Raw genomic sequence first — 27,065 nt, 5'->3', positions numbered from 1 at the left:
TACCAAGACTAAAGATGAATTAACAGCTTACTTATCCAAGAAAATAATGCAGCATGCAACTGAAAGAAACAAGTGTTCATTTGTATCTTGGAAGGAAACAGCCACATCTTCAATGGGTGTTGTAACAGATGAATTCAAAAACAATCATGAGGAGGCAGATACGAAAATAATTTTGTAGACCATATCTGCTAGTCGTTGTGGTGCCACACAGCTTCATATTTACTCACCCGATACAGATGTTTTTGTTTTTGCTTTGTGGCAGTCCAAGCTCTTTCCACTGGAACCTGTTTATGACTGGAGTTGGTCAAAATCGAGGAATGGTCAATCTCAGCAAAGTAACCAATTTTCTGGGCCCAAAGAAAACCTCAGCATTACCAAGACTACAAGCATTTTCTGAAAGTGACACCACAGGAACATTTATTTATTTATTCAATATTGCTTGGCCGAGGCCTATACAAGGGAATACGGTGGTGAAGTTTGACAGAGATGATGTTACAAAGGAAATCAGAAACTGTTGTACAATCAATAATGTAACATTGCCAAAGAAAGCAAAATCCTTTTTTTTGGAAAGTCTTCAGTAAAGCAGATGACATTATTAAAGGTCTTAGTAAACTTGGAAAAAATTTCCTTGATTATGATAGACTTTTAATAGAAAAGTTCATATGCGTCAACTCTATGTCCTTGGCATAGATATATCAGACATCGGAGAACTAAGGTGGTGGATGTTCACAAAGAAAGAGACTCAAGGAGAAAACTTGCCACCTACAAGAGCATCACTGACACCATGTTAATAGAGTTTGTTATCAAACCATATAATGGTGCCATGCTGACCACCCTCTACGTAGATCTACCTTCACCATTAAACTTTGGTTGGGAATTGAAAGAGAAAAACAACGATTATGCTCCTGTTATGTGTATGCTACCATGCACTTCTGAGACAGTTCTTCAAGTTATTAGGTGCTCTTATAATTTGCTTTAAACTTAATTTATTACCATTAAATGTTTTTAATATCAATACATGATAAATTTTAAGGACTTATAATTATATGATGCATATGAACACTCTGTAAGGAGTTTTTTGTAATTTGATAAATCAATATCGCATATGATGGCCATCTTGGATTTATGACATAAAAACCAAACCGCACAATTTTAAGGTAAACACTCGGTACTACATCATTATGTAGCACACAATAAAGAGATTCAACATAGTCACACCTTCCTTTCCCCAAAAAAACCATCAGAATAGGTAATTGTGTATATTATGCTCCTATACTAATGTGATAAAGACAGAAAAACCTGCATGACAGCAAATGCTGTTGTACGCAGATGACTGATTAAAACATAATTATCTAATTGATGCCGAGGTACTTTCTGCATAACTTATAGGCATCATTACACTAAAATCACAATGTATTATATAATTTTAATTTGTCCATGGGCCAGAATTTTTGTTCATCTATGGTTTGAAAGGATGAAAGAACATTGATATTCTAATTAATGCTGTGTTTCAGGAAAAGATAAAATGGATAAAATAAATGTACTTAACTTTTTTTATATGCTTATCACAAAAAAAGCAATAGACAAATATAAGTTTAATACATTTAGCTTGAAATGGTGCTCTTATAATTTGTTCTCAAATTATAAGAAGTATTTAAAGAAAAATTAATGCTTTCAGTAATATTAAGGTATGATATACTGCACCATTTGTTAAATTTGATTATACGCATCATGACATTAAAAAAAATTTAATATTAATTTTAAAAAATAATTGCTTAATAAAAGATAAATTTCAATTGTTTAAAATTATTTTCAGTGCAACTTTGAATATAAAATCAAAAATTTTCATTTTATTTACAACTGTAATGAATTTTAAGAATAGCTGATATTTGGCCACTGAATATTTGGTAGATCAATATTCTAAAACTCAATATGCCAATTTTTATGTTAGATCAATGTTAACCATTTAAAATTATCCTTAATTTTATTTTGAATCTAAAACCCAAAACACTAGTTTCATTCATTAACCATGATGATTATTAAGAAAAACTGCTATTTGGCAGCCGAATATTAGATTATTCAGCCAAATCACTTTTTGTTCCATCTCTAATTATCGTACATATAATTAAAACACACATTCCCGTAAATACTATTCTACTATAAAAACATTTTTCACAAACATGCATATGTATTTCTTAATGTGTATTGTTTACTGAATGTAAATCACATATCGTGTTGATCCTTTCCATACACATATAAATTCATCACCATTCTATAGAATGCCAGATTTCATATTTTGGTGATAGCATACCCCCAAAGCAGAATGTTTTGCATTGTTCTGCAATGAGGCCTCAGCTGACTGGAAATGTTCTGTGAGAAAAATTCCCATCATAGTGTTTTCTAAACTTTTCTTAAAATTCCTCCAGATTGTTCTGCAGTAGCACTGATTGCTCTGCAACATACGTTGCAGATTTAGGCATATTCTGCTTTGGGGGTACACTGTATACAATTTGCAAACAGGAAAGTTTCCATGTTTCACAATTTCATTAGAAATTAAACATATCTTTTTTGAAGAGTTCTTGGTTTCTCACCTATGAACAAATCCCATCGAATGTATAGCATCAACTGCCATCACAACCGATGCGCAATAGAAACGAGCCCATTTTTCTGGTAAATTGTACTGCGACATTAGCCATACTAAATCACCCCCAGGACAAAAATCCATACACATATAAAGATACCTGCTATCTTGAAAGGCAAAATGAAGCTGGGGGAAAAAAATTAGAAAAACAGTCAAAATAAAATGATGTGAAAGCATTGGCTATAACATAATTAAACATACTTGAAAATTTTATGTGTGAGATGACTGGATGATAAAAATACATATATATATCACAACAGGAAATACCCATTCTGAATAAATTTTGATACATGATATTGAATATCATGTTTTTTATCTACCCTGAATTAGTAAATTAATTTGATGATTTTGGGGTAAAACAACAATTTGCTGCATTTTTAGACAACAGCTCCAACCTTATATAGCTTCAAAGTTCCTGAGAGTTCCTTATATATAAATATAATATTTTCACAGCGAAGAAGCATTATACTTTGACTAGCTTTGAAAATGATTTGGCTAATAAGAAGAATATTTGGGGAGCATGTTAACACAAGTTCTATTTAAAATTGGCTATAATCAATTTCTGTTACATTGAGAATGCACTCTCACCTTTTACACCTAGCCTTTTAACTGAGGTATTTGCAGATTGAAAGCACGCATGAAAAATATGCTTTTTTAATGCATGAAAAAGATCTCTAAGGCCAGGATTACACTATAAAAGTTTTTTTATAGAACTTGAAAAATGCAACCAATAATCGTACCATTACATTCTCACAAATGCAACTGATAGTGTTAACATTTTTTTAAGTATTACAAAAGATCTTTTATCAAACTCTTTTAGTGTAATCCCAGGCTTGGATAGGTTTATTTGTAATGCTCACAGTAAACTAATCAAATTTTAATTTTAAAAAACAAAAATACAGATGAGCAGAAAAAATAGAACTTTTAACAGTTGTGTCAATAACAAAGAAACAAATGTTACATTCATCTAATTTTGTATGCATAAGTAATTGATCATAGGCGAGACTGAATGTAGAAATGTCTTCAAATTCAAACAACCTAGTGTTTTTCTTTTTTTCTGAGGAAAAAAAGCCAGTACTTCCTATCATAGTGTTTTCTACACACTTTTCTTAAAATTCCTCCAGATTGTTCTGCAGTAGCATTGATTGTTCTGCAATGTATGTCACAGATTTAGACATATTCTGCTTTGGGGGGGTGGTAGCATGTATACAACTTGCAAACAGAAAAGTTTCTATGTTTCACTATTTCATTAGAAATTAAACTTATCAATTGTTTTTTTTTTTGAAAAGTTCTCGGTTTCTCACCTATGAACAAATCCCATTGAATGCATAGCATCCACCACCATCACTACCGATGAGCAATAGAAACGTGCCCATTTTTCTGGCACATCATACTGAGATACACATGAGAGATACTAAATCACCCCAGGACAGTAGTCCATACACATATAAAGATAACTGCTTTTTGAAAGCTGGCTATGAAGTTTGTTATTACAGAAACTTTGCCAATTTAACTTAAGAATAAAAGTGCTAGTAATACAAGGGGAAAAAACACTGGACCACATCATAGTTTTGTGTGTGTGAGTTCTTCTGAAAACTTTCTCTAGTGATTGGCACCTTGAGGAATTTTTTTATTTTTTGAGGTAATAGATGATTTTTTTTTGGCAATTTAATCACACTGTAGAACAGTGTTTCCCATGAGGATGATGGAAAGGTCTGGGGCATGATAGAAGCTATAGGTATAACATAGGATGGGTTTGCTGGAGTTGGGGGGGAGGGGCGATGAGAGAGAAAAAATTTGAGACGGGGGTGATGAAACAAAAAGTTTGGGAAACTACGATGCAGACAATCATTTGATTACATAAACACCTTATCAGCCTTTTCAAACACACACACACACACTCTCTGGACCCTATTTTCATAAAATTTGACTAATTGAGAAGAAAATTTACAAGGGTTTCAAAGCAGTCTGCTCAATTCACTCTGCCACTGACAACGAAACAGAGAAATTAATGAGCCTTTTACATGCTTAGTCTTTAACTTTAAAATTTTTTAATTAACCATTTAAAGGCCAAACTATTAACAAAATTACTTGTTTTGAAATTTGAGGTCCTTTTGCATGCCTATACATAGACCAACATTGAAATTTGAAGGAAAAAATTTTTGTTTTTCACTTCCATAAATGGAACATTGCTGCTTGGGGAGAGGTGAACACAGAAACTTGTATCACTTTTACTCTAACGATTATTTATTTCTTGAGTACTGTTATCACAAAAAATTTTCTATTTCCTACTATAAATTCAAATTCACAACACATACCAGTTTTTAACACAAAAATGTGTGCAAAAAATTCAAATTTTTTTTCGAATGTCCATGATAAAAGAAGGAAAACATCTTTGATGGACCCGTTTGTCACATTGGTACCATTTACACATAGTGTTTTATTGGCAAACCACACACAGTCCTTGCATCGCAGACACAATATAATGACCATCAGGTGACCTGGCTTCTTTTTCCAGTTGACATTGTGGACATGGGTAAATGGTTAACTTCTCCTTCATTCATAGAAGGCTCATTGTCACTTCTCTTTGGAATTCCAAATGTGAAATTCACTTCTCGCAACTTTCAGTGAATTATGTAACATGCTAAAATGGTCATATGGTCTATAACGGTCATATGGCAAATCTTTTCCAATAGAATCCACAGCAGTGATTTTGATTGGGTTCTTGAGAGAGAGTTTCATTTTTTTATCCTATGCAATAGTTTTTTTTTTATTACTGAAAACCCTCTTGCCTTTTCTTGAAATTTTCACAAATGTTGCACTTATGTTTTGCTCCTGTTTTCTGCCCTACATCCTTTCAAGAACATGCTTTGGGAGTTTCTAACACCTCATCCTCATTGTTGCAAAATATATCTACCATTCTACATACATGTGCCAGAATTGCTGACACTAGGTCATTTTCAACAGTATCCTCTTCATTCGCAATGTTCCCAGGTTCATTAGCAGGAAATTGGCATATATCTACATCATCTAATTCAGAATATAAAAGACTTTCTAAATATCCTACATCTTCTTCTAATGTGAAATATCTTGTTGACATGGTTGCCAACACAGCTGAACATGACAAGGTTATTACTACTAAACCAGACATGAACCTCAACCTTTTTCCTCTGTGGAACTTCTAACGAATTGGTACATGTTGTAATGTGTGTGTATAGTGAACCTTCCGTGAAGTTTGTTTCTGTGTAATGCTTGTTATGTGTAGTGCTGCCATCTGCAATGAATTTTTTAAACTACAAGTTTTTTTCAACTCGTAGTGAGTGAAGTGTAATGAATGAATAATTGTCCCGTTGTAGGACTGCTGCTCTCTGCAGCGAGGCTTTTTAATGGAGAGATCGGCTCGCATTTCCACCTCAAAGTTGGAGGACCACAGAAAACCAACTTCAGCTGACCACCACTGTGGCGATGGTGGGGTTTGAACCTGGATCCTCGTGATGCGAGTCTGTCACTATGACCACTCGACCACCACAGCGGCAACATAACAAGACTATCTATGATTGCCGATCTCGCTTTGACTAGTCTGCAGCTCACAAAAAAATGTATTTCTAAGAATGCAGGAATAAAAATAGCTCCCAATATAAACAATCTACCCCATAGAGCACAGTCCTCTGTGGCGTATTGCCAAAAATTCGCCATTATACATATGTGAAATGATGACAAAACACACAGTGGTTTGAACGGGAAAAATCGAAGCAGCACACTGCACATTAGATATTACTAGAATCCTGCTCTCTTGAAAGGTAAATGTTCCATAAACGTAACATGCATTTTTGAATGCATATAGTTTGTTCATGTGTAACAACACAATTATACTAATTGATTCACTTTAACTGATATATTAAATGGTAGAAACACACAAAAAAAAATAACTTTCAATTTACTTCAAAATAGAAATTTTGGCAAATTTTAATCAAAATGGGAAAAAATACCTAAAAAATATCAAATTTCAAAATTCTGTCAAAAAGTTTATACTAACCTACAGTTTCCAAATTTATTTCAAAAAATACTTTGAACTCTTTTCTATGTACAATAAAAATTAGAAAATGTTTGGATTAATTTTTGTTGGATATTTTTGCAAATAAAAACTATTTTCTATTTATGGAGCATTGGCCTTTAAATGGTTAAATAATCTGCTTTCAGGCTTTAAAATTAGCAAAAATTTTATAATTATAAGAACCAATGCTCAGATATCAATTTAAAAAAAAATAGAGTGTGGTGAATATCACTATTTTTATGGATAACAACGGTTTATATTCAACTCATATTGTGGTCACCCTTTTCCCTATATCTTTTTCCGCCACTTACGCACTAGCATTTTCCAAAAAATCTATTATATCTTCTATTAAATTTGTGTTAGAAATCAACATAAATACCAAATTTATCGATGAGCCACCCTGTCTAAAGAGCATTATGAGCCCTGGGGCAGTTGATGTTCAGCGGTCCCATCTGGCTGAAATTAAGTCTACACATTCACCATTGAAAAAATCATAGTAACAGATCTCATAAGTATGAGGCTCCAGGCCATGCCTGGGTATGCCAATGTATCAGGATGGCACTGTCCAGTTCAGAGCCCTGTCAGCCTGCTTATTTTGTGTGTAGAGAAAATACTTTTTTTTGTATTAATATTTTTGTTGATTTTATTTTCTTTACACAACTAAGAAACATAATTATTGACACACACAAAAACCAGCATGACAAACATTCAGTACGACACAATTTGGAAATATTGACAGCACACAAAATTAATAAACAAATAAAGGTTGCTGATTTTTCCACAGAAACACACATACAAGATGTTTTTTAATTCAAACTATTCACAAACACATTTTTACACACATGGTGTATGATAATTAGCATAAAACTCAAAATATAAATCATTTTTGGTTTGGTTAAGCATGTGCAAATGAAAAACATTCCGCTGGAAATTTATACAAATTATTTATTACTTTGTTTCCATTTGATCAACTACTGCATTTTGAAGTATGTTGAGAACTAAACATGAATGTATCTATAGTATGCCAAATGCAAAGGGAAAAAGTATACTATATAAGTAAAATCACGAAAAAATTTGGGCTACAAACATCAGCTTCAAATTTTTTTGTTAGCTAAAGAAATTAACTCCAGATGCATATTTCAACAAAAGTATTTTAAACTGAAAAGAAAAAGAAAGGTAAATTAATCTATTTTTCTACCCATTTATAGCTGCTACAGTGACAATCTTCCCTCTGATTGTGAACTGTCATTATAACTGATGTTTACTGTAAATATAATAAATAATGAATAATATATTAATAACATTGGGACTTAAAAAATGTGAATTTAGCCTCAAAACATTTTATGCAATTGTTTTCACAAAACTGGAGAGTACGAATTATTATTATTTTTTTCATGTGAAACTGGAAGTTTAACTGCAATTAAAAAAAAAACGAACACTTCTCAGTTTCATCATCAAAATTTACGCATTAAAAAAAGCATGGACAAAACTTTTACGCATTCCCATCCACAAATATCCCAAAAATATTTTTATGCTATTTTGCTTACCGATGGATCTACACTGAAGATGTAATTTTTTCCCGTATTTTATAACAAAATAACAAAAAATGTCTAACATATATATTTTTTTAAGATTCAACTACTGTCAACCCTCAGTTTATGAACTTAATTTGTTTATGAAGTCAGTTTGTGAGCCGTATTGTTTGTAAACTGACACAATTTTTCCCATAAGAATAAATGTAAATGTAATGTATGAATTAATCTGTTCTGGGCAGCCCGAAGATTTCTAGTGTCAATTTTTTCTGCAGCTACTGTGCAAAACATGAAACTAACAAAAATCATTAAAATAATAAGTTACTGAAAAAATACCCACAGTGCAAAATAGACAAAATGAAACGATGCTAGGGCCATGTCTGGTTTCATTAATATCATCTATAACCCCAGTGTCAAAGCCCTCAAAATCTCTGGCAGCAATATCCTCCAAGCCAAATTCATAGTTCTGTAAAATATTTGCTGCTGAGCTTTGTCACCAATAGCAAATGCAATACACAATTTCCCATATGCAATATAGAATATTAAAACAATGTTTTGAGAAGTCATTGAGAATGTTAGTTTTATGCCAAAAATTATTGTAAAACATTTTTGAATAGTTCACTGATTTACACAGCTTCTTGAAGTTTGAAATTACCTGCTGATCCATGGATCATAGAGTGTATAAAGGGAGTCGTATTTGGTGGGGGAGCCTGAACATTACTCAGATGAAATAAACTTTTTCAACTAACTTTGCTCTCAAATAAAAGTAAAAAACAGCTACTTGATCGCAGATTTTTGAAGCATCCTTCCCTCGAGATTCAATCCTTTTCGTATGTTTGTAAACCAAGATTAGTTCATAAATCAAATCATTTTTCATTGTTCATAAACTGAATTGTTTGCAAACCGAGCCATTCGTAAACCAAGGGTTGACTGTATTTCTTTCTTCCTGGAATCATTTCCAATGTTCAGCTTTGCATATAATTGTAAAATTTTTGAGGAAAAAAATTAACATTACTTTTGTGATTAAGAGATCAAAAACCCTGCATAGAGAAGAAAAAATTTTCAGCTATAAGTGTGAAATAGTAATGTGTTCAAATGTGTTCATCACTTACCTTGACTACCCATTCACTAAGAGCATGCGCCATAATATGTCGTTCTTCCCAGTAAAATGCTGAATCAGATCGTTTAATCTGGAATTATTTCATAATCTTTAGGTTTTCTTAACCCTTTTAGTACCACATTATGAAAAATTTTGGTAGTCATTTTAGTTCTAATTAAGGCAAAGAAACAAAAAATAATAATTTTTTCCAAAAATTGTACACAAAGATTTAATTAACATGGCATTTGAAAGTTTTGTCAGCACTATAAAGCACTACAATAAAAATACTAATTCAAATATGTTGAATACAAAATAATGAATATTTATTAATTTTATGACAAAGAAAGCCATAATTTCAAGGAAAAATTTATTTTCTGGATATTATTCTGAGGTGAACTCGGAAAGAAAAGTCATCTGTCTCTGCCGGGACACGAACCCAGGCCTTCTTGTATACCAGGCAAGCATGCTACCATCTACACCACTGGAGACATGACCCTGCCTTCCTTATTTCATGCACTGTGGTGTGAGGCACTGAAGTAGAGACATTAGTAGCCTCTCTTAACGGCGGAGACAGATGACTTTTCTTTCCGAGTTCACCGCAGCATAATATCCAGAAAATAAATTTTTCCTCGATATCTTGGGCTGAGTACCTCTCTCTCTAAAAGCCATAATTTGTTTTGTACATTGATTAGGGAACATTTTGTAAAAGCAGTGTTTTACTGAATTACACAAAAGTATATACCGTAAACACTTTTACAGAGGGTGAAACATCCAACTCAAGTTATCCAAGTGAATTATCAAACCAAGTCATCTGGCTGGTTAACTTCTCCTTTTCTCTTTTAAAAGTTTGAAGCTAATAAAATGTATTAGCTTCAAACTTTTGAAAGATTGTGTCTGTCCTTGAGGAAGGCTATGGGACTGGAGGTGCATGAATGACATTCAAGAACTAGTGGTAAAACATGACCAGGAAATGACTGTAAATGAATTGATGGATCTACTTTACATGCACCAGCAAGAGCTTATGGATGGTATTTTGTCCAAGGAAGAGAGAAGTGAGAAGAACTGCCTCACTTCAAATGAAATTAGAAACATGTATAAAATGTGAGAATCTGTGCAGAATTTTGTAGAAAAGAACTGATCAAATAAAGCTATAGCAAAGCGAGCAATAAATCTTTCCAACGACAATGTCATTTTCTATTTCTGAGAAATCCTAAAAATGAGGCAAAAGCAAGTGTCATTGGATAGGTTCTTTTTCAAAGTCACACAAAAATAATGAGTTTGCAAACAACAGAGAGTCCGCAAATTGTTCTAAACTCTCATTTAGAGTGAGATTGCAAACCTTACCATGTTGTATGCTTATTTAAATGCCATTATTGCATTACTTTATTATAACATTACTGTGATATTATGTATTATTTATATATCCATTTATTCAATATTGCTTGGCCGAGACGTATACAAGGGAATGCAGTGGTGTGAAGTTTGACAGAGATGATTGATGTTACAAAGGAAATCAGAAACTGTTTTACAATCAATAATGTTTGACAAGAGGTTGTTCCAGTCGGTTATTGTTCGAGGAAAGAAACTAAATTTGAAACAATCTGTGGATGCAAAGATAAAATTCAATTTTCGTGAATGGTTAATTCTTTTTGAAAAGTATGAAACTGGAGTTAGAAAATTCGAAGTGTTTGATATGAAAATGGTTGTGAAGGATTTTGAAAAGGAAAGATATTCAGACATTGTGACGATCTCCGATCTGAGATCACACAACGATCCTAGATTGTACGTCTCGTGAGAAGTGATGTTATCTTCCTCACGTAGACATGCATGTTTTTCAGCTATGTCACTACACTAGTGTGGAGAGGGAAATTCTTCCTAGTATGCAAATAAGCCTAGATGGCACTTGGAGCACTTCAACTCGTATAAAAAGGCGTAGTTCCTTCTTACTTGGCTGCATTTGTGATTTGTTTGTGGGTGAGTACTGCTGATGTACTAAGAGTTCTCCATCTTTAGAAGTGATCTGCCAAGTTATTTCTGAGGTCTCTGAAAAATAATGGATTGAACTTCCCCCTTCTCTGAGGATCACCTCCACCAGAAGTTGCCTATGCTGAGTTGTCAGATAGACTTCTCGATTTGCTACGCTGGACTAACCTACCGTTCTTGAACGCTCTTGCTTTGTCATCATCAGATGGACAAAATCCAATATCTAGCCTACGCATCCATCACCACCGACTGGAACCTACAGACTCGTCATCGCCGATCATTCATTGCCACAGACTGGAACCTACGAACTCATCATCGTTGATCGTTCATTGCCACCAACTGGAACCCATGGACTCGTTGCCAACGAGAACGACCGGAACCCTATGGAGTCGTCCCTGATCGTTCTTCTATGCCGACCGGATTCTATGATTTTGATACCAATCGTTCATTGCCGCCCATCAGACTCTGTGACCTCGCCGCCACTGACCAGACCTACAGACTCGTCATCGTCAATCACTCATCGCCATTGACTGCTCGTTGCTGCTAATTGGGGGGATTCTAAGGTTTCATCATTATCGACCGGACCCTACAGACTCGTTGTCAACTACCCATCTCCACCAAGTGGACCCCACTAACTCATCGTTGCTGATCGCTCATCTCTGTTGACTGGAGCCTACAGACTCATTACTATTTGTCACCAAGAGTGATTGTTTGTGGACTCACCTCGACCCCTTCAAATTCCCTGACTCGTGAAAAAGGTGATTAACTTTTCAGTTCAGAATTCTTTGTTGTTAGGACACCTAATAAATTATTTGTTCATTGTCAATGTGTCTTTGCCTGGTCACTTGTAGAGATGCATATAAAAACCCTTAATGCAATGAAAACGTTGCAACATACATCTATGGGCAAAAGGGGGTTGCATATTGAGTTGGTGCTTCAGTTCAGTGACGGAGGCAGAGGATGACCAACAGTTAAGAATGAAGTGGGTGGATTTATTTTGAATAGATTCTAATTTGTCTATGTTTGAGAGAGTATGGGGGTCCCAGATTTCACAGGCATATGTAGGTTTGGAAGCAGAGATGTCTGATGTGACGGGTGGAGTTTTTGAAGTTCCGATGAAGAAAAAGGTTTTGGAGACAATTATGAAAGGCGTAATCAACATGGAGATTCCAATGGAGGTCAGCAGAAATAATTACACCCAGATGTTTATAATAAGAAACTTCTGTGAGTTATTGACAGTGTAAGAAAACCAAAGGGAAGTTTTTGAGAGTAATTTTTATAAACACTGTTTTTAAAGAATTGAGGGGTAATTGCCAGGATGAGCACCATTCACAGACAATGTGGAAGTTATTTTGGAGAGATGCTTGGTTGGATTCGTTGTGCACTGTTTGGTAGATGACGCAATCATCTGCAAAGAGTCTGATATGGCAATTGATGGAATCAGAGTGATCATTAATATAAATCAAAAACAATAATGGTGAGAGAGCCAAACCCTGGGTCGTGCCAGACTTAAAACTTGGAGAAATGGGGAGTTTTGGCCCTTGAAGGAAGGAGACAAACTGACTGCGGTTGGTAAGGAAGGCTTCCACCCATTAAAGCAGTTGAACACATAGGCCAAGGTTTTGGAGTTTAAGTAGAAGTTTATTGTGGTGCACCCTGTCAAAAGCTTTAGAAAAATCAAAGATTATATAAGTTTGGATGTTTCTGTTGATATTGCTTGATAAATCCTGTATGAAAAGAGATAACAGGGTAATGTGCTCGAAAATCTTGCAGCACGTAGAGGTGATAGCAACGGGTCTGAAATTAAGAGGATTTGAAAGAGAACCTGATTTATGAATTGGGATAATCCTATTAATTTTCCAGTCAGATGATAAGGTGGATGTGTTTAATGATACGTTGAAGATAATCAAAAGATAATTAGAAATTTCATCAGCGCAAAATTTAAGAATATGATTTGGGATCCCATCGGGGCCAGTGGAGTGGGGTTTCAGATTTTTTTAAAAGGTTCAGAAGGCCTGCTTTGGAGAAAAAGACTGGACTAGTGTTGAATAATGAATCGGAAAAGGAGTACTGAGAAGGAGTGGGGTCAGAGGAACGAACTGACGAAAAAGCCCTATTAAATTCTGTGGCGGTATCAAGGTGAGTGGTAAAGCCAATGTTATCAATTTTACAGGAAGATGGGACAGCTGATTTAGGGCGAAGAAAATTCCAAAATTTTGAGGGGTTAGTTTTAAGGTATTGAGGTAAAGAGTTGTTCAGGTGTATTATTACTGTGTTCTGTTATTGATTGAATGCTGTTTTTATTAGTCATTTTTATGTGAAGGAAAGGTATGGAAAGAGTTATCTTGTCTCCATTATTTTATTTAAGTTTAATTCAATATACGAGCGATTCGAATAATAAGCATGTTGGCAGAACAAATTAAGCTCGTAAATCGAAGTTCTGCTGTATTTATTTTATGAGAATCACACATAGCAAACCATATATTTTGTAATCATTACTATCAAATGTTATTCTTAATACTGTATCAAGTAGTATAATATAGTAAAAGAAGTCCTTTCTATCTCAGATACTGGAGGTTCTACTGCATAAAAAAGTTATTAACGCAATCAAATCTCAACCATAATCTCTAGTGAGTCACAGCTTCCTGTTCACTAAGTCTTGTTGAAGCAAGTGACAGACCCACATTACAAAATTACAATTACTTTAATGTTCTGTTCCTTCAATGTCAATTAGAAAACTAGATGGCCATAACTGCTGAAAACTTTTTGACCTTAAAAATTGAACAAGGACATTTTTTCCCTCTTTTTTTAATACAAAAATAGGCTTACCATTTCAAATTTGCTCAAAAGTTTCATAGCATAAACTTTCTTTGTAGACTTGTGGCGTACCTATATATAAGTATACATACAAAATGGTCAATATAATATGAAATAACTGGCAACTGAACAGGTTCTGCATTTCTAAAAAAATTCTTGCTTTAAAATTGGAAAAAAAACAAGTTTCAGCACAGAAAATACAGTCAGTATACACAGCAGGGGCAACACTTTAAATCAGCTGCTAAAAATCAAGCTAATGAATGAATATATGACAAAAATATGGCAAGAATCTGACTATGCAAAGTAAATATATAAGTGCTCAAAACGTTTCTTGATATTTGTATTGAAAATGATTTAAAATGTTGAAGTATTACACAAAAATATATTGTGACATGCATATGTCATATAATTTACACTCTAATTAGCAGTAGATTCCAAATATGAAGCTAATAAAAGTATTTTTTATGTTTATAATTTTATGTGTGTTATCAACTTACAAGCTGAACTTCACCAAAAGCTCCTCTCCCAATGGTTTTCAAAACATCAAAGTCATCAGGCTTCATGCGACAAGATAAAATCACATTGTTTGACTTTTCATCTGTAAGGGAAGAAAAGTCAAATTAGTTCAATACAGTGATACCCCCAATGTATGTCAGTAATTTCTTCCAAGATTGACAACGTAAGTTAAGGAAAACTTTTCTAATGGTAATGCCCTAACCTTCTCAGGAGAAGGGAGGTAAATATGCAGATTTTCTTTGTTCTTTCCTGTCTATTTGTCTTTCTTTGATGCAACTTTCTCAAGAGGCATTTCTCTCTGAGAACACGATGTGAAAAGCCTTCAAGCTTTGTTCAAAATGTGTCTAATTGAAAATAAATCATTTTTAAAACACTGCATTCATAGCCAATTCAATGGATTTTTAGAACAGAAATATTTAAGAATTTTCCAGAGTGATTTAAATTTTCCTGCATTTATTCAGACCTTGAACAGTGCCATCCCCTTAAGCAAATTCTCATCTGAAGGAAAAGGAAACTGTCGCATGGGGCGAGATTGGGGAGAAAGGGGCATAGGTACAGGAATTTCATGTTTTGAAAATGTTTCTCAAGTACTGCAATGAGCAGTGACCAGGGCACTGGAGTATGTAACAGAAAAAGGTTTGCAATCTGTGTTTATAACTTTGTATATAGACACTGGTAAAAATTCATAGCTGAACACAAGATAGCTATTTCAAAAGAAACACCACATAAACTGATTCAATTTTCACTCATTCTTTCTTAATAAAGTTCCATAACTTTTTGAACATACTGGTGTAGAGCAGGGGTGTTCAACCTTTCTCAAATTGCAAGCACTGCCTATGCCTATCATTAAACAAAGAGCACCCCTTACAGCAACTTTGACATACTAATGCCTGAAATGTGCATATATTGTAATCTTTGAATGAAATTGTTTGAGAGTGTACAATTGAAGCGTTGATCGAGTGATCATGAGTACGAAATGCAACATGAGCATTGAGCTCCAAAGATAGCTGGTGTAGAGAGATACTAGTGCATAGCTGCCAACTTTTGAAAATGAAAATTAGGGATATTTTTGCGCAGACCCATATTTTATACTAAAACCCCTCCCAAATAAATACAAAAGGGATTTTTCAAAATAAAATAGGGATTTTTCACACAAAAATGTTGACCCAAAATTGAAGTCATATAAAATAATGATTTTACACACATGGAAGTTAAACACTTGGGAATAAAACCCCTACGCAAAAAACAAGTGAAATTGGAGACCAAAACTTCAATGGTGATATAAAAAAATATATACATTGTGTTCAATCAGAACCGGTGTGAACAACATTCTGCGTGAATGACCCCAGAATAATCTGAAGAAGAAGGAAAAAAAGCGTCAATTGTTGAAAAACACTTGACTTTTAGTGACACTTGCTTGATGTTTTTTGATTTCACATAGGTGATGATGTCAGTCTTTCCACCATGACGGATGTTTATGTCCTTAAGTACAAAAAGAAAAAGTCAGCCTTTTTCTGGAACGTTTGTTGAAAGGAAATTCATCAGAATAAGTACCTTTAAAATTAATTAAATATTTTTTTGCTCATCAGTATTCATGTTTAGTTATTGCGCGTACGTAACTTCAACAAAAGAGGAAGTTTTGACCACATGCACGCAGTGCTATCTTAACTCATGGGCCCACCCGGGCATAGCCCGGGGCCTCACAAACACGATAGTATTTCGAATTTCTGACAATTTGCAAGGTAGAGCCTCATTAAAATCAATTGCTCCGGGGGCCCCATGATGCTCTTAAGATGGCCCTGCATGAGCGTCACTATAATCTTCAATTATTATCCAGGACTATTAGCTGCTAAGCCATTTCCTTGCACAATAAGACAAACAACTTTTCTTGTTACCATCAGAAGGTTTGTAAAACTCCCTTAAAAAGGAATTTCCCACTATTCTCCCATTTACGACGTGTGATGTCATTTCGAAAGGGGAAAAAAAACAAACACAAAAGACTTTTTTCCCCACAAGAAATTCCTTAGGGATTGTTTTCAGAGAAGCGGGGATTCTTTTTAAATAAAGTAGGAAATGTTTAGGGACAATTAGGGTTTTTTGTGATTTTGGTAAAAATTCGGGAGATTTAAGAACTTTTCGGGAGGTGGAGAGATGAAGTTAAAATTCGGGAGACTTGGCAGCTATGCTAGTGTATGCTTTTTTACACTACTGAATGAAAAGTTAATAAGTAAAAAATTCTCACCAGTCTCACTGAAGTTTCCAACTTAAAATCATTAATGACTACAATATATATAATACTTTTTTCATTTGCAAAAGACAAACTATGAAGCAATCATACATTACATTCGGATGCTTAGGGGGGAGGATAACAGTAACGAATAACTGATGTAATTTTACAATTTTATCACAGTATTGATGTATTACAGTTTTTAGTATGGTTATAATTATTTTGTAAATACTATATATATCACAAGAAATTGACTTTTTGGAATTTGACCATTTTAAACATGTATACATAGTATTTACAATCACTACACAGTGTTAACCTCTTTATGATCAGACGTAATATTACATCTAAACACTAGTGGAATAAATTCAAACAAGAGAGAGTTTTCTGTATTTTCTTTTTTTCTCTCTTCACCATCGTGAAGCTTTATAGCAACCCTATTATCTACAGAAGTTGCTTTATCTTTCCGTCCTTTCTTTATAATGCATATTTTTACTTCAATGTAAAGGAAAAAAGAGAAAAAGTAGGGTGAGGGTGAAAAGACTAAAAAAAACTTTTATCTACCTTATATATCCATTATACTTTTTCCTTTTATATATTTTTTTATCTCTCCCCTTCTTCCTTTTTCTAATGTGCAGTTAGGTTAGGACAAGGGTATCAAATTTATTGCCGATTCGTTAAATAGAGATAATCTAAATTTCTTGCCAAAAACATTGTACAGTGGTTAATATATTGTTTTTTTGTATGTTCTTGCATAAGTATATTTAGAGGTTTATATATTGATTTTAAAAAATGTATGTGTAATATTGATTACACTAATAAGACAGAATGTAAATGTAAACATAACTTGTTATTAAATGGCTCATTCTGTTATTTTTTATTTTATTTATTTATACATCCACATTTATACTTAAAAAAGGAAAAAGATGTTAAGTAAAATCAGTTCCATAACCCTAACGATCAACAGGGGGTGAGAAGTGACAAAGTCCATTTCGGAGAAGCAAAATATAGGATTCAGAGCAGTTTTGAAGGAGATATTTATAAATTGGGGAGCAGCGAAATTAACTTACAAGAATATTTTCGATACCACCACCCCTTTTTAAAATAAAACAACTGCACTGTCTTTTGTTATCAAACATCTTTTCATCAGCTTGTTTTTTGTTTTTGGTGTTTCAGGCTTTTAACACCTTGTTTGAAAGAGTGGCTGCCATAAAAGTTTTCACACTAGTTTATTTAAGATGATACACTTGTTGCTTACTGAGGGCACTATTTGCTGTTTGGAACATCAACAGTTTAAATAAGCTAAAAATTTTCTAGAAGTTTTCAATTTTTTTTATACTTGGAAAGAAATTGTTGCAAAATGGGAGGGAATTTCAGAAGATTTCAACACAATATTTGATGATTTGACACTCATTATTTGGCAATATTAGTAATTTAACACGTTATTTGGCAACATTGGCAATTTAACACTCGTTATTTGGCAAAGTTGCTAAATTAGCATTAGTAATTCGACTGACTTGCTCTTTTACTCACGGAATGATAATTTTTTTTCACAAAACATCAGGATTTGACGATCAACTAATAGTAATTTCTGCTGCTTGCAGTGCCAAATTTTTTTTTTTTTTTTTTTGAAAAAGAAAACTAATTCACATTTGTGCTTTAAAGCTAAAAAAACATTGCAAACCATCTTCAGCAGCACGATCATGGTTATTATCTGGGTTTCAAGATGAAAAGACTGATGAGGGGCTGATAGTTTGAATAAGGGGGACCCACAGTTATTCCAATCCGATTTTCGGTGTCAAAGTTGAGTGTGGGAACTTGCAGGGAAAATTCGGAAATTGATTTTAAAAAAAAACAACCACTACCTTCTCTCTAATTTTGCTAACTTTTCTGGATTTCTGGCAACTCTTTCAATGAGAGACGAGATGGATTATCAATAGGACATGCTTGTAGCACTTAAAAAAAATAAAAACTGTCTTGGAGTAAAGTTGCAAAGGGTGAATAAAAATTAAATATTTTTTGATTGAAAATTTTTGTTTAAATGTAAAAAATATCTCTGTAGTGCTTTATAAAGAATGAAAAGCACACATGATTAGCCTGCGAGATTTTCCCAACACTGTACTTTACAGTGTAGTCAAACTACTTTCCAACAGAGACTACTATTTTTTCAAGGTCACAAGATAGCACGACTACAAAAGATGGGAGCAGGTGGTGCTGAAGAATACAGAGGAGTAAAATACGCTCTTCTCTGAAAGAATAGTTTTAAGGCAAGCAGGAAAAATGTTTTAGCATCCTTTAAGAAATTCTGGGCATACTGAGGCAAAATTCGATATTTTGGCTATTTGGAGCAGAAAAGTTCGAAAATGCACTATTGGAGCAGGATGGCGCAAGATGTTAATTTTTGTGCAGTGCGGTGCAATTGGAGCAGAGTTCCCACCCCTACATCAATTAAGTCAGCGCTCAGATGGCAAAATGTTACAAGTCACTTTTTTAAAATTTCACGATGGCAAATTTGTAAATAATATTTTGCCAACATGCGATACTGTGGCTTTTTAACATATTACAATTTGCCTCCTCAGTTTCCTCATAAACTGGAAGAGAAAGACAAAATTTTAATGAACGAGACTCTGGAATACGAACAACTCAATTTTTTGGAAAAGTGACTAACATTTTGCCATGTGAGCGCCAAACTAATTTTTAAAAAATTTTTGATGGTTATCATTTGACTAACAGATATTAGATTATTTTTGGTAGACCTACTGGAAGGGCATCTTAGTCCCTTGTGGTCACAGAATAAATGTTCCTAATTCATGTATTTTTTGTGTTTCTGTGCTTCTTTTTTTGTACAGGTTAGTACCAGTTAATCATGTTTTTGCTGTTGTTGAATTAAAAAGATATACATGTATTACTGGAACCAAGATTCAAAATTCAACTTGTTGCATCAGAGAATAGTGCACTAACGATATGCCTCCCAAAGTATTAATTTCTTTTTAATGTGGGCTATGAAACTGAAAAGTGACCAACACAAATTGAAAATGCTTACATCTTTGAAGAAAGCTCTCAATATTTTTTATTCGCCGCAAAGCAGGATGATCACAATCATGATAGAAATTTGTTACAGCATCCTGAAAAATAAACAAAAAAAATTTCTGTCATTAAAAAAAAGACATCAAATTAATAATGTGTTATGCATAAAAAAAAAACCCCATTCTATGCTTCAGTATTCATTCAATGTTTTGCTAGCCCAAGTTATGGGCATCTTGTCACTCATGCAGTCAAACAGTTTTCATTCAATGAAATTGTTCGGCTATATACAAATACAAAGACTACAATAGGCAAATTGCCCAACGAGGTGGTTGAAAAAATTACGCCCATAAAAAAGATTATAGTTGTCTTATTCTAAGTATGGATAGCTTCTTGATGTTAGAATTCGGATTCCCAGTGATAAGCTATTCTATTTATTGACAACTCTCAAAGAAAAGGCATTACACATTTCACATGCTTGTTTGGCAAAAATTATTTAATTACAAAACGTTCAAAGTCTACAAAAAAATAAAGAAAAATAACCAATGATTGACACATATTTTTGTTGACGTATTCAATTATGAGAGTATTGGTGGATACAAATACATACACAAAGGCCACAACAGGCAAATTGCTAAACAAGGGGGCCTGAAAAAAGATGCCTGATAAAAAATATGAATGTCAAATATAACCAAAATACAGCAATCCTATAGATGTAAAATTCTCGGGAATAATCTTTGATGAGAATATTCTCATCTAGGAATTTCTATTATAAATAACCTAAGAATATTCTTATAAGTTCTTGATGAGAATATTCTTCTGTTATTTATATAATATAGTTATACAGGGTGATTATAAAAAAACTATCCCGACATATGGGCCCCTAACTATCATACCATTCACAGAAACTGAATGAAATTTTGGCATAAGGTATTTTGATGTATGCGCTCAAGAATGATATGGAAAACAACAGTGTCACTCTAACAGTTACGGTTACAGTGAGAAAATTTCGAAAATATCAAATGGCAACACCAAGTTTTTTGTATTGGAATGTGATCTCCATTGTGAAAAACCCTAAATAGCGTTCGAACGGCAACTGTAGCATGAAAATCACCGGCGGTAGATAGGCTAAAAGTGAGGACAACCAATAAGGACAGAGAAGCAGCATAAAATAAAGCATTTTATTGTGTTTCACAAATTTTCCACATGACCTTGTGGAGGACTAATCAGGCTGGGATCTCAGCCGAAGAAACGGTATGACGAATGAAACTAACATTAATGCTCTGGTGCACGGCAAAGCCCTTTTTACTTTTTCCTTGCCTAGCTCCAGGGATTTTCGTGCTACAGGTGCCATTCCAACGCTATTTAGTGTTTTTCAGTATGGAGATAGCATTCCAATACAAAAAACTTGGTGTTGCCATTTGATATTTTCGAAATTTTCTCATTGTAACCGTAACTGTTAGAGTGACACTGTTGTTTTCCATATCATTCTTGAGAGCATACCTCAAAATACCTTATGCCAAAATTTCATTCAGTTTCTGTGAATGGTATGATAGTTAGGGGCCCATATATCGGGATAGTTTTTTTATAATCACCCCGTATATAATACTAGCAAAAATACCCGGCGCTTCCCAGGTTTTCTTCAATTACTGAGAGGATTGAAAAGTGGCAAGCCCTTATAAGGGCATAAACTATTATACATAATACTGGCATTATTAAAGAAGTGACAAACCATTGTAAAAGCATAATGCATGTCTGAAACGCATTGTTTGAGAACCACGGCAACCAAAGTAAACATTCTAAAAGTGATTATTGGGGCCCAAGAACCATTGTTGCCAGACGAATTTGAACCACAAAAGAGTTGCTTCTTCTACGTCACTGAAGTCTGATTTTCTTATGCATTTTCTACTTGGTTCATAAGAAGATTCAAATGCTGACAAAATTTTTTTCCTTATTTTTGGCAAATGTTGAAATAGTATTCCATGCAACTCCATATTCTTTGGCGAGTTCAGTCTGAGTTTTACCCGATTCTAGTTTTTTCAAAATTTCAACTTTTGATTTTAAGCTTAAAGTGTGAAGTTTGCGTGGAGCCATTGTATTCACGGCCATCAATACTCAAGATGAAAAGCAAATGACATATTCAGCGTCTAACCAGACTTTAGCTCTTTTTCTTTTACTCCTTTTCCAAATCGTAAAACTGAGTTCCACTGAAAACATTCTTTACAACAGACGATATCAAAACTCACAATAGATAAGAGAGTTTTGATATCGTCTGTTGTAAAGAATGTTTTCAGTGAAACTCAGTTTTACAATTTGGAAAAGGAATAAAAGAAAAAAAGCTAAAGTCTGGTTAGACTGTATTATCCCTATTGGATGTTGACAATATCACACTTTTTTTTTACCATGAAAAGAATGAAAGTCCTTTTTTTGGAAATTCCACTAAAATGATAAGCCGGCCAACAGGTTTCAAACATTCACTCTTCACATACATGCCCCCCCCCCCCCGCTCCCAATGCATAAAAGGGACCCATCATAGAGAACAAAGAAACAAAGGACTGTCAAAGTACCCATGAACAATGTCAAAAAATTCTTAGAACTGGTAACAGAAGGCCAATTGCAAAAACCAGTTCTGGTGAAGGGACAAAAATCGTAGCGGAGTTAAGCCAAACATGTGTCGAGTTAGAGAGGTTTCCCTACATTGAAATTAGTATTGTGCCAACCAAGGGAATAATAGATGTTGAGTTATCCGGATAGTCGAGTTATCTACATGTCGAGTTACAGAGAGTCTACTGTATAATATTAATATATATATTAATGTTATATTAATATATATAATATATAGTTATATTAACTATTCTCTTAGGGTATAGTAAATTTTTTTTATACCAGCCGTTTAATCATAGTTTTCGGTAATGGTGGGGAACAGAATCATTTGGTACTTCATGATCCTGTTCCCCACCATTACCCTGGATAATTGAAGTTCTACTGTATAATTTTTTCCACAAAATAACTGCATGCATAATTGTTACTTTTTTATTATAGCAGCCTCTGCAAGAATCACAGATAAAAATTTTAGTTAATTGACTTGATCAATCTGATTTGAATTTGTTAAATTAAAATTTTCCATGTAGTGTTTGCAAATTAACTTGATTTAATTGACAAAACCAATCAGATCGTCTGAATTATAGCGTGCCGTTTATTATATATAGTATTTATTAAGCTCTAGGGCGGACCAAATGGGTCCCTAAGAGCTGCATAGTGTACGTTTTGTCTTTTGTTCTGTTGTCTTTATCTTATTTTGTATATTTGTATTTTGTATTCATGTATTTATGTGTGCTGCAGGGCTCCCACTCAAAAAATGAGAAAAAGTAAGAAAACGCAGGAATAAAAAGTAGGATGGGGGAGGGTAACCCCCTTAGACAACATAATCATAGCATAATGGGAAAAAATCCCTAAAAAAAATTTTTTTTTGCAAAAAAAAAAAATTTAATTTTGAATTAACTTTTTTTTTTCATAGCAATATTTCACTTTCCTATAAGATTGACTCAAGCCAAAGCAATGATGAATGACTTGGTTACAAAACCAATTTTTGGCCAAAACAGTGTACTAGCAACCACAGATAATTATTTGCTGTCTCTCTTCATATATATTACATTCTTTTTTTTGGAGTCTTCCAAAGTGAAGAGCTTGTCAACTCTCTTCGACAAGGCACAGCAAATTTTGAAGACTTACGTTTTTTAAGAATGACGCTCCTTCAAGACCACTTTCAAAAGCACAGTGCAAAATGTGTAGATTGCAAGATCCGATGTAAATAAGGCAAGGTGAACCTGTTTTACTGCATTGTTCATCATTTTTTAAAGGGATTTGTTCACATTTTACAGTTCAATGCCAGTATAATCATTTTTGACAAATGAAGCACTTTCATTTCTAGCTCTTTGCTGAGCATTGTAAATATTGTTTATGCCTCTTCATGCCTTAAAAATACAGAAGACAACTGAATGCTATTGGGTAGCACCAGAATCACCAAACCTAGAATAGGCCTATGTATCCAACTGCTTTGAAATGCAAACTGTTGTTTCACCTATTTGCACCATAATTTTGAATGATGAATGTTAGTTACTGTCCAAGACTATGAAGTAATAAATACAAAATTATTTTTCCCATCCAGACAGAAGTTTTTAATGACTACTATACTTGTTGAACCCTCAAACTAAGCAAATGAAAAATTAATCAACCAACTGGTCCACATACCCCCCCCCCCAAATAACCTTAAAAATGATAAAATTTCTGCTTTGGCAGAATCATTAATTGCATTCTTCAACATTTGTAATATTTGGCAATATATCAATGATTTTCTGCTCAATTAAAATCAATTACACAAATTTTGTCGATAGGATTTGGTAAAAAAAGTAGGACAAAACCGAGAAAGTAGGACAAATGTAGGACATTTTACCAAAAAGTAGGAAAAGTAGGACGAGCGGGAGCCCTGTGTGGAGCTGTTTTGAAAAATAATAAAAATTAAATAAATAAAAATTATGACTAGAATCAGTGGTAATTTTTTAAAAACTTTCTAAAGACATCACCTTGGAACCCTTTCCTTGTAAGTGCAATATAAGCTGAGATATTTGAATTACAAAATTGCTTGAAATGAGAGGAAAACACCATATACTGTTCCATATCCTGTATTACCCTTATACATTTTCAGCAATTTTTTAATTCAAATATCTCAGCTTATATTGCACTTACAAGGAAAGGTTGCAAAGGTGTCATCCTCAGAAAATTATGAAAAAAAAATTAAAGTACATTTATTTCACCCAGAAATACATAAAAACAAAAAAAATTAGCGGCTGAGTTCAATTCTTAAAGCCGTAAAAAACTACAACAGTTGACTGCTTATTCCCTTTTGTGCTTCTTGGCGATATATATATAAAATATTTGTTTCACTCTCTGGCTCCCTTTTTTTCTGTTGATTACTAAGAAAGAAGAAAAAGAACGGAAGAGAGAGGGGGAGAAAATAACAATAAAAGATAGTGATGCGAGACAAAATAACATAATGCATAAGCAAAAAATATATATATTTTTAATTTAGCGCTTTTGTGAACACATTTCCTTCTTCCTCTTCCAGCTTCTCTCTTCTAGAAACCAGTTATTTCTCTCTTTTCCCCTTCTTTGTGTATAAGCTGTACCTGATCATGTGTTGTTTGAATGATATCACTAACACACTATGGTTGTGAGATTTTTTGTCATTCTTGGCCTCTATTGGCATTCAAAAAATACAGTAAAACCTGTCTTCAATGGAATCGCAAGGAACCAAGATTATTTTCCATTGAACACAGGCTTCTGCTTAATAAAGGTTCAATTGATATGTATAAAACTATGTAATAATCTCATGTGTGATTGAAATAAAATAAAAATAGATAAAATAACAAAATAATCAATTTATAATTACTAAACACTGCAAATACTGTATTTAGGTTTTGATATATATACAGCATCTGTATAAAATTCAGACCTTAGCTCTTTTTTTTCTAAAATAACATTTACGTTCTTTTAACTTCCTCAAAAATGTTCAATTAGGGTGTCAGTATGTCTCATGTCAGGTTCAGTTTGTACATTATATTTGTGTAATCTTCAGCATCAGGGCCGTAACTGAGAATTTTGTGAGGGAAAGAGCAACATGATTTTGCTGCCCCTAACCACTGTGAAATTTGATGACTTTATAACAGTGTTTTTTTGTTCCCACCTAAAATTTGCCGCTCCCTAAATTTTGTTGCCAGGGCTGTTGCCCCGCCCTTGGCCTCTCTCTAATTAATTCCTGCCTGGCAATCATGGAATGCACACAGTTTGTATATAATTTTGTAAGTCTTGCATATAATTTGGAAATTCAATCTTTACTCTGATTTCTCCTGTAGAAAAGCCTGCTTTTCCAAAAAAATTTGTTACAATTTCAGAAAGAAATTGCTTTACTACATATGGCTTATCAACAAGCAGCTGATGAACAGCATCAAGCACAGAAAGTTTTTGCTAATCTAAGGGAGGATGATGTAGACTCACATTTACGAGCATAGATTGTGTAAAAAATTTCGGTGGAGCTCTTTAACATTTTGTATGATCCTTTGGTCTACTGGTCATCAAACAGTCATAGTGTTTATATGAAATTTTCCATTAAAGGGTGCAATTTTCCTTTCCGTTTCCACGTTAGACAGGTTCCATTTGTTCAATCCAGGTTTTTTTATTGTGCATTTTGGCACTGAAAAATCACAGGACCACTATTTTTTCCCATTAAAGACAAGTTTCCGCTTAATAAGGTTCGTTCTGTTAAAGACGGTTTTTACTGTATTAATATTTGCATTTTTTTTTTGAGAGACCCATTATATAATTCCGACATATATATTTTTGTGCATATTTTAATGAGTAGAATTAGTTTTAATTTTTTTGAAACTTTTGAGGATGACACCTTTGGACTTTTTCCTTATTAGAAAAATAGGATTTTTTTTTGGCGTCAGGAGAGAAATACAGGCCATCAAAAAGTTGATGCTATGTTGAAAGTGAGAGGACAAGGCTGCTCAAAAAACATAACACAGGTAAGTACCACATAATTTAACAGGAGGTTATGATGCACTATGATGTATATTTGTGATACATAATACACTTACTAATAATCCATCTATATTAATCTCAGATCTGATATCCAAAAGCCTACTTTCAAGCTGTTGTAAGCGTTGCCGCCTATCTGGGTCTTCAATTTTTTCCATCATCTGGGATCTAAAAAAAATAGTGAGGTGTCATCACAAACATGTTGAAATTAAACATGAATTATCCATTGTTTGTGATAATGGCAACATCACAAATTGAACAAAATTCATCAAATCATCAGAACTAACAAAATTTACCACACATTACTGGTAATGATATAAACAAGAAATTGAAGTTTCAGACCAATATACCATTAATAGCAAAAACAAATCAACATTTATAAAACATCCAGGAGACTCTAGTGAGAGATTCAATATGAAATCAAATGGCATTCGAACAGGGCCGCAACTAGGGGGGGCAGGCGGGTCTCGTGCCCCGGGTGCTAGACCCGAGGGGGTGCAAATTGCAACGTCCCTTATGGGAGTTGCTTGCCCGGTTCGAAATATCCAGTAATAAGGTGGCAAACAACAAGTGGA

At 33.8% G+C, this 27,065-nt stretch overlaps 1 protein-coding gene across 1 annotated transcript in view; it reads right to left on the bottom strand.

The window, feature by feature from the left end:
• Rok (Rho associated coiled-coil containing protein kinase) overlaps nucleotides 1–27,065 on the bottom strand; it is a 165,018-nt gene that overhangs the window by 98,328 nt on the left and 39,625 nt on the right. Inside the window, exons 3-8 of the mRNA XM_089233880.1 lie at nucleotides 26,550–26,658; nucleotides 19,913–19,994; nucleotides 14,624–14,724; nucleotides 14,139–14,198; nucleotides 9,340–9,417; nucleotides 2,592–2,767 (exon numbers count right to left, since the gene is read on the bottom strand). Coding sequence (XP_089090006.1) covers nucleotides 2,592–2,767; nucleotides 9,340–9,417; nucleotides 14,139–14,198; nucleotides 14,624–14,724; nucleotides 19,913–19,994; nucleotides 26,550–26,651 — 599 coding nt within the window. The 5' untranslated portion in view covers nucleotides 26,652–26,658. The remainder of the gene's footprint in view (nucleotides 1–2,591; nucleotides 2,768–9,339; nucleotides 9,418–14,138; nucleotides 14,199–14,623; nucleotides 14,725–19,912; nucleotides 19,995–26,549; nucleotides 26,659–27,065) is intronic.

Source organism: Pholcus phalangioides, unplaced genomic scaffold (genome assembly GCF_987345545.1).
Source record: "Pholcus phalangioides strain wild (caught in Gottingen) unplaced genomic scaffold, Ppha-v1.0 ptg000007l_1, whole genome shotgun sequence".
Lineage (NCBI taxonomy): Eukaryota > Metazoa > Arthropoda > Arachnida > Araneae > Pholcidae > Pholcus > Pholcus phalangioides.
Note: the sequence above shows the minus strand (reverse complement) of the source record. Positions and strands in the feature narration are given on the sequence as shown.